Genomic DNA, 17,587 nt, shown 5'->3' with positions numbered 1-17,587 from the left:
TTTCGTTGAGTGAATACATTTTAAAGCCAGATGATACATGTTGCACATATTATGCTTGTACAATTTATGTTTGATTTACACCCCAGTCTTGACGATTAAAGTATAGTAAAACCCTTAGTCAAGTTGAAAGTAGCCTATCTGAAGAGTAATTGCATTACTTTCGACGGCACCAGAAAGCAGCATTATTTATACTTATTAGCTTGCCATACCTGCTGGTTCCTGGTTACAGTCTGTAACCTTTCACTAGTACTTTATGTAGCTACCTGCCAAGAAGTAAGAATGTGCGCTGACACAAAAAAGAAACGGTGTGAAACAGTGTGACAACAAAAGAAACAGATCAATATGGTAATATAATATAACTGATTACTTGAATTTCAAAACGAACGTGTTACATTACTTGTTACAAAAAAAGTAATCTGAGTACTATGCCACGTTATTCCAGACACTGTTAGTAACTCACATTGGCCTTTACTTGCTGAACAGTTTTAATAAAATTGAGGGTTTAAATTGGACACTGATGATATGTTCATCTCAGACAAATATTGTTATCTCTTTTCATGTATATTTCTGTGCTTTAGATTTTCTACACACTTATTCTCCCGTCTGTGCAGGTGTCAATGGGATTCATTGAGATGAAACCCTTTGCATAACATGTCAGTGCACTGCACTTCTGCACAGGCGATGTGTTTGAGGCAGCCATATTTTCAACAGTAATGCTTCTCTTGGCACTTTGCCAGACCCCAGATTAAGATGTACTCCCATTAAATACCTTATTACATTAAATATAGATGATAATGCCCCTGCCTCATCTTGTCTTCGAGCTGTTTATAGCTGGGGAAGCAACAGAGGCCACAGGGAGAAAATAGCAACTTCAATTTAGAAATGCAGGGAAAGGTGCCAGATTTAGAGGGGGATGCACCTTGTTATTCTAGATCCATATTAATAACCAGTGATGTGAGAATGAATAGCAAGCTGGAGATGGGATGAAAGCTGAGACGACTAAGACAGGAAGAGGACATGATGAGCAGACTGAGAGGGTTGTGTAGGGAGTTTATTTCCCAGTCTCTCCCTCTATCTGTCTGTTTCTATCTATCCATTTATCTTTCTGTCTCTCGGTCTTTCTGAGCTGATGAAGTGCTTGTCAGTAATCATTTTAAAATACGGCTTCAGAGGAAAAAGCCATACCCAACTGTGATGACGTTATCCCCAAACAAGAGAAGATAGTGGGAACAGACAAATGAAGGGATAATTTCAGTGCAAGCTGAATTTTGTTTTGTTTGTTTGTGAAAGCCTGCATGCATAGTTTTCATCCCTGATATTTGTAACACATTCCATACTGTATGTCTAACATGAATTTTTTGCTCATTTCAATGTGTCTGCATGTGTGCTATGTTTCTTCAGACATGCATTTATTTTTAATCATGCATGTTAGACTGTTGCAATGCACTTCACTAATTTACTGTGTGTAGTTTCCTTTTGGCTATATTGTTCCCAGTGTTTGTTTCTTCCATTGTATGTGCCTGCTTCCTATACAAGACCAACTCTGCCCCCTGTATGATGATGATAATGATGATGATGATGATGTTCAAATGTGAAATGTGAATGAACCTCATTTCTTCAGGAGGAGAGAATCACATCATATAGTTCTTGTTTGACTGAAAAGTGTTGTTTTAAAAACAGTCCATCCCAGAATCCATTCAGAATTTTCAGAATTTAACCAGACCTGTAACAGACAACAGACTCTTAAATTTGTATTTTACTGTATTTGGTGGGATTCATACAGTATGAGCCCATAATTTTCCAAAACAGAGGGGATCTTAAAACAAGGTTTGCCCCTTGTTATAGATACAATCTGTAGATATACCTTCTGGCCTTGATCCTACAAAGTTCCCATGACAATTAGGCAAATTTGAATAAACACACTTTTCCCTGGTAAATCCAAGCCAGTTTCACCGTGGCAAAGATGTGAAGAAGCCACTTCCCTGCTATGTGACAGCCATGAGTTGCTGTATAATCATGTAAAGCAATACCTATAATTATGTAAATTGTCTTTGTGCATTCAGTTCAGGTGAGTAAAACCAATATTGGTCAAATGCATTTATAAAAGCAGGCACCATCACATACATCACATATGATGAAAATGTTGGGTTGTGTCAAAAAGAATATGAAAGCAGTCAGACTTTGGTTACTATGGCTTGAAACTGATATGTTACGTCTCATTACTTAACAGTATCATAGTACCCGCCTGAAGTTGCTGCCCCCATCCAGCCTAACCATGTCTCCATGTCTGGCTACAATGACAGTTGTCAAATTTAGATGATTCCCTCTGAAAGTATGGAAATGTCTTTCCACAGTTCCACAGTGACACTAGAAGAGACTTTTTCTCTTGTATTTTAAATTGGCAAGTTATTTAACAAGTTATTTAACAATGCATGTCCTTCCTGTCCAACCCTTTTCTGTCTTGTCTTTCAGCAGTGTGTATTACAAGAAAAAATCTGTAGGCTTTTGCAATATCCCAACTCCAGATCCGTTCTCAAGGAGGCATGAAATACATTCTCAGTCAGGGCTCTGGATAGTCCGTTTATATGCATCAGTTTTGTATGTATAAAGCACAGAATTGCCTCTGTATTGTATTTGAATCGTAATGTTGACTTGAATTGGGAACATTTTATGCAATTAAAAAGGTTTGAGTGAAGAGGTTTGAACAACCTTAGTTCAATTAATGATGGTCAATGGGATCAAGAAGCAGATATCTTAAACTGTGAAGATTGAGGGCTGGACAATCCAAGTGTACATATTTGAAGAGTAGATACTTTTGCTCTTGACAAATAAACTAGATTACATCAAACTTCCACCCACCTCATGTTTATATGGACAAAGAGCCCAAAGGATGTCATTGTCCTCTCAGTGAGCATGTTCTCTTGTACCTTGAGACACTAATGAACACAAGGTGTCAGCAGCTCACCAGCAGTTCTATTGTCCCCTAAAGGCTTTTGGCAATAGGCATACTCACAGCTCAGTACTGTGTGTACAGTGTTACATGTGTACATCAGAAGGAAATAGCATATTTTTGTGCTTCAGGCAGCTAAGCCGATATAGCATGAATGAAGTGTGAGCTGTTGTAGGTCAAGTGTTGACAACTATATTGATAAATAATATATCTGTTCCATCAGACAAGTGAGATGTCCAAATGGCTCCTATGGCACTTTTCAACCTGCCATTCTGAGTATGGCCCTGAGATTAAGCATTGTAGCTAACTGCATAGGGGTCTATTTCTGCAGCAACTTGAAGACTAACCACACTAGCATACACTGAGCACAGTGTACATGCATCTTGTGTAGACACCATGTTAGGCTAGGTATACATTAATCCAAACCATTGTCCTTCAATTTGTTTATCAGCATTCTAGATTCAGACAGTGATAGTTGACGACCAACAATCAGCCTTCAATTACTAGGAATTCCAAAAACTCCCCTCCTTCAAATTGTATGAAACATGTTTGCATTTTCGAAGAAAGTGAATCCTGATGTAGCAAGAAACATCTACAGTAACCACAATCTGACGGCTTTTTGGCAGGTGATTTTCTGACACAGTATGTGGTTGGTTCCTCCTCTTATAAAACCCCTCCCCCCTCGGCAGCTCCCATCCTCTCTCCCAGCGGCTCAGTGGACGACAGCAGTCCCTCTTCCTCCACCTCTGAACCCCTCAGCCCCGAGAGAGCGGGACTGGGGGGCGAGGCTGGCAAGCAACAGCAGAGACGGAGGAAGAAGAAGAGGAAGGGCCGCGACGAGGTCTACGACTTCTTGGATAGCCAGCAGAATAACATCAACCAATCTGACAAGCATGGGATGCAGGATAAGGGTGGTCAGGAGGCGGAGGAGGATGAGGACGAGGAAGAGAACTGGGAGTGGGAGATCAGAGAGAGTGGAGGAGGGGGTAGAGTGAGAGGCAGGAAGGGTAAGAGTCGGGCAAGACTTCCAGAGGAATGGGGAGCACCCCACAAGCCTGACTCTCCTACATTGGCCACAGAAGCCAAAGTGGCTAACTCTGGTCCTTCTGACTTCAAAGCTCTGAACTCCAACTTTAGCCCTGTTTTGCCCTCAGCTCCTGCACAAATACCCACAAGCTTCACCAACAGTTCCCATGCTAGCCTTGTAACAGATTCATCTCCACGCTTTTATGAGCCCATGTGTGTAGCAGACTTTCCTGTGTCCACTAAAGATGGACAAAAGGCAAATGAAGAGAAAGTTCCGACCAGCAAACCTGAACCTAACGTTAGCTTAACAGCTGCTGGCAACAAGAGTAGTTTAGCTGGGGACGTTAGCAGTAGTCTAGCATTGATGACAGGGGACAATCTGAGCCCTGTCTCCCAGACCTTCTCTTTCCTCGATTCAGTCCTCCAGACCCCTCCAGGCTCCACTCCTGACTCACAGACAACCACCCCTATCACCAACACCCCCTCCCTTGCTACCGCTCCCCTGGCAAAGTCCACACCAGCAGGAACAGCCGCCCCTGCTTCACAAACCTCTTCGGTTTTCAGCCCCTCCAAGAACACTCCAGAACTCCCACCTGCTTCTGCTTTCTCCACCAAATCATCACCCTTAGCTTATGCAGAAACACACCATCCTACTGCTGCAGTCGGGTCGGCCCTCAACGTCGACGCCAAGCCTTTTGTCCCCTCAGCCTCACTCATATCCTCCACAGCCACCCCCACTACAACTGCAGCCTCCTCTGGAACTGCTGCTATTGCATCCACTACCACCTCTATCATGCCCCTCAGTTCCACTATCACTCCCACTAAAAGCGAAGTCACCCATCTCTCATCGTCAGGCACTCCCCTTCAAGCTGTAGCCAACCCCTTTAGCACAGCCACTACCTCTCCCTCGATCACCCCTGCAGCCCCTCCCTCTCTCCCTGCACACTCAGAGCACCAGGAGTCCTCATCGCCACTGCTCCCCCCACTGGAAGGTTGGTGAACTACAGGGAAGATTATCAATAACATGGGGCTAATTTGAACAAAAGTCACTGTATGCTAGGATTGCAGGAAGTTGCTACTATTTGTCTTCCTGTATGCATGGCTCTGTGTCTGTGGATTGAGCACCAGGCCTGCTTGGTGCTTTGTCCTTTCTGTTATGTATCTGTATTAAGCAGGGCCCGACAGACAAATGTGAAAAAGCACATATTTATTTCCAGTTTAAGGATATTCATGTCTACAGCAGATATTTGTAAAAAAAAAATCCAGGTTTTATTGTCATTAAAAAACAAAACAATAGCTTATATCAAACATTTACCAGAGAACACATTTGTGTCTTAAAATATTACTGAATATAGGATACTGTACTGTTCGGGCCTTTTATTAACAATTCTGCAAGGGTAAAGTGGTAAGTTTCATTGTCTGATTTGATTCCCTTCCGCCTGCCTCTTTGTTACCATGACCATAACAACTTTATTACTTGACCTGCTGCTTCAGATAGCTGTATTATCTATGCTTGCTCCACTGTCTTTCATCTGATTGTCAGCTGCCTGTGTAAACCTCCCACTATCTCTTCTCTGTCTATAGAAACATAACCTGGGTCCTTGCAGGGCAAATCTAGTTGGCATTACAATGCCGCTAATGTTACTACTGTAGTTTAACAACTGTACAGAGTCAAATTAGTAGAGTGGTTAAAAGTTGACATTGTACATAGTAAATGTTGAGAATTGGTTTACCAATAGTGTAAAACATGGTTTAGGCTGAGACCTGCAAGTATCCAATTTTCTTTACACCTTTTTTGGGTTTTCTACACAGTCACTGTGTCTATATTCTGTGTTTCTATTGTAACTGTTTAACTGTTAAAGTATTTTCCACACTGTGTTGAATACATTTAGCATTTGAAAGATGATTTTTCTCTAAAAGCAGAGATGGATTTTTTAGATTATAGGATATTCAGATTGAGGAAGTACATCTGGCACATGCTATCCACAAAGACCAAACTAGGGAGTAGATTTGATATCGCTTTCAGGGCCCAAAATGTGAGCTGTCATGTGAATTCTCAAGTTACATTTCAAACACATGGTCCACTCTTGACCAGACTGGCTAAAAGCGCCTAAAGAAATCTAGTGAGTGGACCTTGAGTTGAGAATTTCATGCTAAACTACAGAAGAATTATTGTAAAAAGAGAAAAATTGAATTTAGCAACTCGTGACATTTATCCTGCAATGCAAAGATCCAGTGCAGTTCATAGAGTTTAGAAGAATCTGTTTTTGTTCCTGTTCAAATCCAAGTCCAGTTTATAATCCGCTTGTATAGTGTGTTATCCTAAATGAAAAGACATCAGAGTTTCCCCCAGTTGTTACTGCAAAAAAATGAAAAAACTGCCATTTGAAAAATTGTTATCAATAACTTTGACAGACATAACTGGCTACCCTCCATGTTTGTAACAGCCATAATGTGTCTTCTTCTCCAGTACACTGGGGAAAACTCTTGAGATTAGCAGTTTTGATTCCCTCATTCTAATCCTTTTTTCTCCTGGTAATACTGGGTTTCAATCCTAAGCACTCTGTCTCTGGCTACATCTGTTACCCACAGTCCGCTGAATGAAGCATTATTTTAATGTGATTCTCTCTATGAGCCCTTTTTTCATCACTAAAACCTGACCAATACTCAACACTGTTTGTGAAATGTGTGTTACATATAATTGTTTTGATCACTCAATTAAATTTGACCATGTCATTCTGGCATCCAAAGTCTTACACTGTAGGTCTTTAGCCTGACATACTGTAGCATTCACTAACTCAGTGTTTGATTCTAGCTGATTCTGATTCTTAACTCTAGCTTTGATTGTGACAAATCTCAGAAAAGTCCAGAAATTCAAACTGGACCTCTGAAGTACATGAATGATTTACGTTTTTGTAATATAAGTTCAAACGCTGAGGCATTGTTAGGATTGATGTTGAACTGTGATTGATTGATGTTTAATTCAATGCTGCTGATTCTGCAGTGACTGAACATCATCTTTCTTTCTCCCCCTTCCTTTTTTTCTCTCCAATAATGCTAACGATGATGTGACACTGAACAACAGGTAAGACAAATTTCTCTTTCTCCAGTTTGTATATTTATTTTTGCATTGAACCTCCCTGTGGTCACAATTGTATGACTTATTGTTGGATTAGCAGTTATTTAACACATTCCTGGGTGGTTTTGGAGATAACGCCAGTCAAGGTTTGTAAAGAAGTGGACATTTTTTTGATTCTTGGGTTGCTTCTTAGGTTGCTTTGATATTTGAGTTGATGATGCTGTGCCTTAAATCGAGTTGTCATCATGTGTGACTCAGCAGATAATCATTTAATCTTTTGGCACCTGTGTTGATAGTCATAACTCTATTCTGCCTCAGTAGGTGAAACTTGTTTGCCTTATAAAATTAACTAGACTTGCAAGCAACTATACTGGGGTCCAAACACCTGCTGTTAATTGGAAGGTGCATCAGTCTGAGGCGATTGGGAGGACAATCGATTTGAAACAATTCAATAAAACCTCATGGTGTGTTTGATCACATTAGTCTGTGAAGTAGGATACACTGATACCATGTGTTGATATCAATTTTGTAGCTCTCTGTTGAAAAACTAGTTTGAGGACACTTTGCCAAAGTGGGTTTTATCTATTTCATGTTGTAAAATTGTTGGTATGGGGATTTTTTTGTGGTTGGCAAAAATCCTGTTCTTGTACCGTCCAATTTTCACATATATATCTTGTAACTTTTTGAACTCCTTTTTAGTTGAGATTTGGTGGACAAACAACAAAAAACAATAGGGTTTCCACACTACTGGAGCTTGGACCAATAAATATACTATGAATGTCAACAGCCCCTGCAATATAAGCCAGCGTCTATTAAGGTTGTTTTATTACTATCACTGTCCACCTCTGAAAGCTGCAAATGAATGAAGTTATGAATGAACTATCATTGCTATTATATTACTGAGCAGTTTTTAACACAGCATGCCCTCCAGTGTCTATACCAGATGGCCTTACTTGGAAGATAATTATGTTATATTTCACACCACATGAACTGGTGAGAGTCTATTGTCATTTCAGGGATATAACAGGGCTTGGATACTCAACATATGAGCACTATATTTCAGTGGCAATTGCATTTTTTACTGCCACAACCATGATTCTCTCTCATCTATCTTAAGCAGAAATCGCAGTGAATCTTAATAGAAACACTGTGGCTCCTTATTCATCTGCTAGCTTTAGGTGGGTGTGTCTTGGTGTTTGTTGAAAGGCTGTCTCTGCTGCAGAGGATAGCACCATCCAGGCTGTCTACTTTGCTTATTCAGTCGGCACTAAGTTGTCCCAGGGTGAATATGTTGCTCTGCGGCTGGTCCTCCCTCAGTGCTGGATTTGACTGATCTGGTGCAGCCACAGCACAGTCACACGGACTTGACAAATGGGGGTTATTAAGATGTTAGTGCCAACAGTACATTGTGTATTAGCCCAGTAGAAATTGAGCTTTTCCTACTTATTAGTCCACAAAATGGTAATTAGCAAGTTTGTGGTTCTTTTTAATATCTTTTAAACTCTGGTGCTCATTGCTGTATAAACTGCTCATCCTAAAGGTCTTATCAGTTAAACTGTGTGATTACTGAAAGTTATTGATTAAGGTAGGTACGTAAGGCTCTTTCCTTTGTCTGTTCACCCATAGCACCTAGTAGCTTTGGTACCCCACCCTGTTCTTCAGTTCATCCCAAATATATAACACAGATGTCAACATCCAGATCTGTAGCTGTGGAACCCTTTGAAACCTTTTGAAACATTATGATATTGATTCTTTTTAACATAGAGATTTATTGATATTTCATTTTGAAAATATTTGTCTAGGCTTTGGATATATACAGTAGTAGTAGAGTCTGGTTTATTGGTTTGTTAGAAAACTCAGTGTGTGATGACTGTCATTCACAGTGAAACGTTTCATCATATAAACCAACAGTAAGGGAGACAATTTCTATTGCCCTACACAGTTAAGATGTGAAAATATATTTGTTTCACTTACAGTAGTAGCAAAATCCAGCATGAAATGATTGAGTTATTAGAATCTATGGCAGACTGGAGGTTGTACTGTATTACCTTATGCTCATAAACTGTAACGGTAAGTCTTTGTGAAAGGTGTAAACAAAGGCAAAAAACTGTATTGTCAAATTGTATTTATGAAGGTTGACCTGCACAGTGCCAGAAATACTGCAAACTGGTGGATATAATTTGAACTCTTGAGACTGAAGACACCATGCGACCATGTTTTTTTCTAGATAGATATATCTGTTTCTTTAGAATGTAAACTACCCTCAGGGTGTTAAAACATCCACATTCAGAGAGAAAAGACATGACCTAATTGTCCTCCCTGGTAGCTGAGCTGCTGGAGGAATAAGATAAGATACTGTCTACTGCCTGTCAAAGTTTTGCTCCTGTCATATTTTGGCACTTCATAGCATACATGTCACTTAACTGGTAAGATTTGACCCAAATGGTGCAGTTAGTGTTGTTGTTGTCCAGTGAATGGACTGTAATAGAAGTTCATGGTTTAAGGTATAGTGAACATCTGCTTGGTCACTCTATTATTCTATCTGTGTCTATTTCTCAAACCTATCTTTATCTTCTCTGTCTCTATTTATAAAACATCATGCATGAACATCTCCCTTTTCTCTCACATACAATATTGATGGCTGCGACTATTTCACCCTTACATAAGGCAAGGTCACTTTCTACCATGTGTGTGAGCATCTGTGTGTGTGTGTGTAGTCTTTAAAATCCCTCCATCTATGTATATATTTAAAGATAAACAGGTTTGTGTGTGTTAAGATGTGCGTGATTGTGAATGAGACAGAGAAACAGAAGGCACAAAGTAAAGCAGTAACCATCTTTCTCTGTAGAGAGTGAAATCTAGGATCTTAATACACACATACACACACACACACACACACAGGCAATGTGATGACTTGGTTTTGTCCTTGAGAGTGAGCCAGTGAGATTGAATCAAAGTGAATCCTATAAATTGAGACAATCACTGGGGACCCTGGTGTGTTGCTGTTGACTGCATAAATCTGCAGATAGAGAATCTTTGTGCTGTGTGTTGGTAGTTGAATCAGAGCCCTGCTTGTTGGCTCCATCAGGTGTCTGCTGGCAGAACTGCAGCTGTAGCTCTTTAAATATAGACAGCTGCCAGTGGCAAGGACCAGAGAGAACTTTGCACAGACTGGCTTCTGGACTAAACATTTTAGATACAAATGTAGCAAAATACCAAAAAGTCACTGGTTCTAGTCAAATATGAGGATTTTACATGATTATAGATTTTCTATCTTTGGGTTTTGACCGTTGGTTGGACAAAACAAGCAATATGAAGATTACATACTCACCTTATGCTTTGGAAGATTGTGATAATTTACATTACAATTACATTTCACATTACATTTGACATTTCATTGACTAAACTATTAATATATAACAAATAATAGTGAGATCAATTACTAGAAATCATCAGTAGTGGCAACCCTACTACAGAATATTGTCTGAAGCCTATAATAATGTATTATACTGGTGAATGTGTTCTTACTATTAAGCTGGCACTAGTTTCCATTCACTTTGAAAATGAGATACTATATACTCGATATCCCATCACTTTGTTTTGGTTTTTCAAAGTTATCTTATTTATTGTGTTGTAATGTATGTTTAAATGTGCACACCTTCAAAACCTTACATTTGGTGTGTTTCTGAGCAGTTTGGAAATGTGAGATGTAAGTAGGGTTGGGGCTGGGGGTGGGATGGCTATATGACGGCTATAGATCGTGGACCTCTGAATACATTGGACCTGTAACAAATCATTATATATTTGATAGTTAATGCTCATTTTGTCCAAACACCTGCGTTACCCTTCAGTAATAGACTTATCTAAAGATATACCTTAAGAATGCCCACATACTTAATAACGAGAATGTCTTATTCACACCATATAAAACCAGATCAAGGAAACTTCAATGCTCCAACCATTTACCAGACGTAGCTGCTAGCTAGAGCTTCTGGCTCTATAATGAGCAGTCACATCAGCGAATAATAAGCAAATGAAATTACAGCAATAAACTGTGTCTGGGCCAGGCAGCTAGATTTTGGCCCAGGGCAGAAGTCCTGGACCACGCTCATTTTGAATATTTTTAGATACTCAACACAACATGCACAATTGCCCACATATTCAACTGTAGCTTCGCACTCCTTATGACGTCTGTTTTGCCATCATCTATGTAAATATTTATTCATATCTTCTTGTTGGGGAAAACAATAGAACTACAGAGTATGCAAACACAACTCATGCTTACCACACAGCGGCCATGCCCTCCTGTCTATCCTCCTTTTTTGTGTTTTACTCTCTCTGGCAATTCTGTGTCCTTTGGCACACTCCAGCAATTATCCTACAATTAGTTACTTTCTGCTTGAAGTCCCACCCTAACATTAGTTTGTTTAATGTCTTTTTTTTTCACTATGTTGTTGGTTTTCTGGAGGCTTAAATATGAAATTAACTGTAACATAACACACTTGACAGAACTCTTAACCGGTTGCGTGGAAAAGGAGTGCAAAAGTAATGGTTTGATGCAAATGGCTCAGATTGGTTGAGTGTGTCTCTTTACCAGACATTAGTGACATAGGCTGAAGGATAACAGAGAGTCTTGCTTCTATTTCATATAAATTGCCTTGTTTTAATAGCCTAACCTGTGATATTTCTCTACCATAGACTTGCATTGAATTTGTTATCAAAAAAACATGGCTGTCATGAAAAGGAACATGTGAATTTGATAGTAGAGCTTCCTCCTCCACTAAACTTCAGTCAAGTCTTTTTTATTTAATATGTAAAGACAGAAGCAGACCAGATTAAATCCGCTAGAACAAGAAGTGGGCTAAGAGTTTTTAGAAATGATTTTTTTTCTCTTGTCCTCCTTTTCTCCCTCATCTTATCACCTCCCTTCTTAAACCCCAATCTCTATTTTTATTTATACTTCCACTGTCTGGTTCACTCTGCCTCTCTCTGTTGTTTAGTCTCCCTTTGCCCCCTCTTCCCTCCTTCCACCTTGTTTTTCCTGTTTTCTTCCTTCCTCCATTAATCTTACCTTCATCTGTTGCCCTTCATCATCTCTCATCATTATATCTATTCCCACACCCCCCCCACCTCTTTCTGTTTTCTTTTTCCTTCTACTTATTCTTATTTCCCTTCTCCTCCATCCTCCATCCTCCATCCTCCATGTATTTGCCCTTTTTGTCTCCTCCATCCACGTCACATCTTCCCCTCTCCTGCTCAGACTCCCTGTGTCGCTGCAGCACCGTAATAATCACCGCATCTGCGTTTGGTGGTGGTGGTGGGGGAGGTGTGGTCGAGGGGGGAGGCGTTGTCAGGGAGACATGGGAGGCGGTTGCTGTGGTAACAAAGAGACTCCGCAAGTGAGGGATGAGGGATAGAGGAAGGGGTGGACTGGGTGTGACAGTCAGCGAGGTCGAGGAGTTAAAAATAGAAACGCTCTGACAAGTTCCCCCCCCCACCCCGCCCTCCGTCGTCCTCCCCTCCCCAAACCTCCACCCCCTCCCCCAGCCCCCCACCCAGCTCTCTCTCTCTCTCTCTCTCTCTCTCTCTCCCCAGCCTCATGGGCGAGCAGCTGTAGCATCCTCTCTGTTTCTCTCTCTCTCTGTTTCTCTCTCTCTCTCCCTCTGTCTCTCTCTCTCCCTCTGTCTCTCTCTCTCCCTCTGTCTCTCTCTCTCCCTCTGTCTCTCTCTCTCTCTCTCTCTCTCTCTCTCTCTCTCTCTCTCTCTCTCTGTCTCTCTCTCTCTCTCTCTGTCTCTTTCTCCGTCTGTCTCTGTCTCTCTCTCTCTCTCTCTCTCTCTCTCTCTCACTCTCTCTCTCTCTCTCTCTCTCTCTCTGCTGCGTCTCAAGCTGATGTTCAACAATCTGTGACCTTCAAAAGGAGCCTTCACAGTGACCTCTGTGATTGTGCTTCCTAAAATCCTGCTCAAGTATCACATTTAATCGTTACCCGTCATTGCGACTTGTTACTTTGTTCTCGTGCTTTTGAAGTTTAGGCGTATTCCTTTATTTTGTATCCCCTGTGGTTTAGCTTGTTAGGTGCCAGGTTGCCAAAGTTACAGTTGTAGAGATTTTTATAGCTTCATTAGGGCAGCTGGAACCTCAAATTTATAATCATTAACTAAAGAAAGTTGATGAGCATGAGATCATTTCCAGTTTCAGTGCTGCTTTCACAGGCAAAATACATCCAGAACCATTAGCATACTAATGAAAGAAATATGTCTCTGAAAAATGATGCATCAAGGGAATTAAATATACGGGGAAGTAGCAACCAGTTCTACTTGTGTTTCTGTGTGTGTGTGTGTGTGTGTGTGTGTGTGTGTGTGTGTGTGTGTGTGTGTGTGTGTGTGAAGGCAATTTTAAAAACATTATGCACAAACTGCTGTGCATAATACAACAAAATAGCACAAATTTAAAAATAATATAACACTACAAAGAGATTAAAGTAATGAACAGTGAAATGGTATTGGAGCGCACACAGGCCCTAATGAAAGCAAGCTGCAGGACTCAAATCAAATGGGGAAGCTGCAAAGGATGAAAACCAAATGTTGCATGGAAGGGACATGCATGTGTGTTAATGTGTGAACAAGAATAGATCTTTCTAAATGATGTGTTTCTCTGCCTGCACTTTTTTTTGCTCTGGGTCATTTGTGCAGCCATGTGTTTTGTTTCGAAAAACCAGGCGATGAATTAATGAGGGTGAATAGTCCAGTGAATAAATACATAGAAATATATACATCATTAAAAACACAGATATATATATTTACATTTTCAGTAATTTCCTAAAACAGCTGGACACTGTAGTTTTTTAGGAAATGTTATACAAACAGGAGGAAATTTATTGGGGACTATTTTCAGCTGTGGATTAATACACATTTGATGCTGTAGTAACTATTTTCAGCAGAGTGGTGAGCATTGAGTCAAAATAACTATGTTAATGACAGTAATGGAGGTCTATGGCACAGAAAAATAAGATATATCAAGCATTGGATACACTAACAATACTTGTTAGTAATAGCTCATTGTTAGTTTTGGGAACTTCAGTTAGGATAAATGATAAAATCATTTAATGAGTATAATGAGAAAAAAGACCAGAGGAGAGGGAGGAAACATTAAGGTATTCTTAGTGGCTGTGGTCAGTTTGTATTATGTTGCTTACATTAGATTGTAATGGGAACAGGTTTCAAATTTTGACACTGATGCAGTGATTCTATCCGGAGAGCATTTGAATAATGAGTGATTAAATTATACTGAACAGTGGAGAAGTCGATTATGTGGCTTCATCACCATCAGCCTTCACTATCACTCCAAGTAGATTTTTGGACTACAGCCAATTTCCTCACCTTCTAAATTGCATTGAAATACATTCACTTTAGAGGTAGCAGTAGCAACAGCCATGCCAACTAGAAATGTCACTGGTGATTGGTCAGGGCTAAATAATGGACAACTGCTAACATGACCGTAATTTAAAGCAGCATCAAATGAAATATAGTCTTGCCAGGCTTGGGATACACTTAAGCTATTTTATTTTTAAAGGATGGGTTCACAATTGTTCAAGTCTATCTTAAATCAACAGTCATTAGACATCTTTCAATGTTACAGTACTATTAGTGCCAAAGTCTCTCTTTTTGTTACTATACTTCCACCACAGCTCAACAGGAAACACTAAGAGGGAATTTGATGGTAAACAGACTGTAAATGTGTCAGATATCACTTGATATGAATAACTCACACTGCTGAAGCTCAATAGAAGTTTCATAACTACTTTTAAATGACTGTGTGGACACACTGTGGATTTAGTCCTCCATCACTTCCATTGAAAGCACATTATGAAGGAGATCTTTTAATAGTCAGTATGAACAGGAGGAATGATTACAGTGAGGAAAACCTCTTTGACTGTTCTTTCACTGTTGTTTTAAGACAGTCTTGAAAAATAGTTAAGCCTAAACAATAATACCACATCCCAAACAGGATTAAACCCACTTATAATACAGTTTAACAAACACATTGCAAAACCTAAATCAAACACATTTGTTGAAGTTATACAGTTACATCTCTGTGAAAGAGAAAAAATACTTCTCTGTGTAACTGCAGAGAAACTGACACTAGCAGGTGTATCAGCTAAAGGTCACTACCACAGGCTTTCAGACATGACAGTTGAACAAAGACCTAATATTACAAACTCCATGGAGATTTTCTTCTATCTTAATCGATCCATTACCACATGAAAGGGATGACAGTGGGACCGAGGGGTCAGTTCTCTGTGTCCTCTAAATTTCAGACTTTGCACTCTGAAATGCCACAACCTCAGCTGTCAAACGTTCTCATTTCTCTCCTTCAACCTGAGAACTAGCTTGAATTTGAACAAAAAGCCACCCCCTGAGCCTGACCCAAACTTTAACAGAAGCGTTGCCTGGATTGCTTCCATAATGGCCACCCTTTCCAAGTCTATTGAAACTAAACAACCCTCTAATGTCTCCCTCTCCCCAGCTCCCTCTCCCTTCTGTGGCTACAGTAGACAAATTGTTTATGGGGGGATTACGTAATAATATTCATTCATTTTCATTCATGCTTGACAAGCTGCTCTTGTTATTCTGGCACAGGCCCCGGGTGTGTTGGGGGTGAAGTGGGGTCGGTGTGCATTTGGGAGACAGTCGGCTGTCAAGAAACTTTAGAAATAGAAATGTTGAGGATGTCATTCTTTTTTATCAGGTGTTAGTTTAAAATAGGTTTTCAAAGGTAGGGTTTGAGACTCAGAGCTGGCTCAGTGACAGCTGATTCCCAGTAGTTCTCCAGATACTCTAGATATATTATCCACTGCCTATATTCACTGGCTGTCTCAGTCAATACCTCTGTTTGGCTTTCATATTTTGAAGCGACCAGAATCTTTGGTAAAGGTCCAGTTTGTAGAATTTAGTGGTATCCAGTGGAATTGACTTGGCAGAAATGGAATATAATTTTCATAAGTACATTTTAATTAGTGTATAATGAGCCCTTTATGTCTACATAGGGAGTAGGCCCCCTTCCACAGAGCACCATATTGCACTGCCGTGTTTCTACAGTAGGCCAGGACAGACAAACCAAACACTGCCAAAACAAATTCGCAGCCACTGTAGGTACTCCTATATGTTTGGAAAAAGGTGGAGTTTTCAGTTGGTTGCAATCTACAACCTCTACACTAGATGGCACTAAATCCTACACACTTGTCCTTAAAAGAGTAGCGCTCTTTAGCTGCCCACATAGCCATAAAAAACAGTTTATCATTATACTAAACGTAGTTACGTGATGCATCTACTGCATATTAAAGTATCCCCTTTTAACCATGACCTTGATCTTTTTGAAAGGTTGCTTCATGCTTTAAGCAATTATAAAACAGTCAGGTTAATATTCTCTGCAGCATACAAGGAGTCTATGATACAGACTGTGACTCCTGCATAGAAGATCAGGTCATTAAGGAAAACATTAGTTCGATGACTACAATGTAGCTGTAAATAAATTTCAGGTTACCTTTATTTTTATTGCTAAACCTCGCAACTTTAGGTACTGTAGATGTAGTATAATACTGATAGTTGGACCATACACACACAATTTCTCTGTTAAGTCCAGAAAGTCAGTGCTCAAAAAATATGGCGATAGAAGAGGCAGGGTGGGAGGTTGCCGTCAGAATCGCTTTTAATCTTCCTTGCAAAGCTGTAGCACAAATCCTGAGCTGAATTTAGTGGGTTTTTTTTTTTTTTTTTTGCAATGCCAGAGGAAAGAAATATATCTGGGGCCTATACTTCCATTTGTGTCCATTATCACGTCTGCATAAATCACTGAATTAAGAAGCGAACACATGGTCTCAGGGTAATCAATAATGAAGTCTGTAGGAAATTTAAAATGCATTGAAGAAAGTCTGCACAGTCAGAAGTACAGTATTAGCATATTTCTGCCTACTTCTCTATAAACTGTAGTTTCATTATGAGGTTTTAGAACATCAAATAAAGTTGTTCCTCTTGGATGATGTACTGTGTGTAGTGTCCCCAATTCCTTTTGGGATGGAAAAGGTACAAAAATATTAAATGAACATGACATTCTGCATAACATTGGTCACAATGGCTACATCTGTACATCGGAGTAAGGTGGGCTTGGAAAACGTTAAGACTTCATCTTGGTTTTAATTAGTGGTGTGTTGTAGGGGTATAATAACTATAGGCGCACCATAGGAATTGCCTTATGCCTTGAACATTATGCAGCCTGCAGAGTGTCACATCTAATGACTCACAGCAGATGACTTCATACCATCACCAGCCATGTGTAACAGCTATAGGAAAGAGGGTCAATGTTGGTTTGACTCAGACCATAACCATGTTATTTTCCTTAATGCATTCATCTTTTGATACAATAGGTTTACAAATGGCAGGTGTGCCATGATATCCAACTTGACCAAGCTCACATACAGTTAATTGCTAGGTGACGGAGGTGCTTATTCAATTCTGTGCTCAGCTGGGTTTTAA

The 17,587-nt window shown here is 40.0% G+C and overlaps 1 protein-coding gene across 1 annotated transcript in view; it reads left to right on the top strand.

The window, feature by feature from the left end:
* Positions 1 to 17,587, top strand: part of LOC128369027 (microtubule-associated protein 4-like) — a 75,498-nt gene that overhangs the window by 23,883 nt on the left and 34,028 nt on the right. Inside the window, exon 5 of the mRNA XM_053329977.1 lies at positions 3,640 to 4,968. Within this exon, the coding sequence (XP_053185952.1) occupies positions 3,640 to 4,968 (1,329 nt within the window). The remainder of the gene's footprint in view (positions 1 to 3,639; positions 4,969 to 17,587) is intronic.

The sequence above is a fragment of the Scomber japonicus genome, chromosome 12 (genome assembly GCF_027409825.1).
Source record: "Scomber japonicus isolate fScoJap1 chromosome 12, fScoJap1.pri, whole genome shotgun sequence".
Classification (NCBI taxonomy): domain Eukaryota; kingdom Metazoa; phylum Chordata; class Actinopteri; order Scombriformes; family Scombridae; genus Scomber; species Scomber japonicus.
The sequence above is the reverse complement of the archived record's forward strand: the minus strand, read 5'-3'. Positions and strand labels throughout refer to the sequence as shown.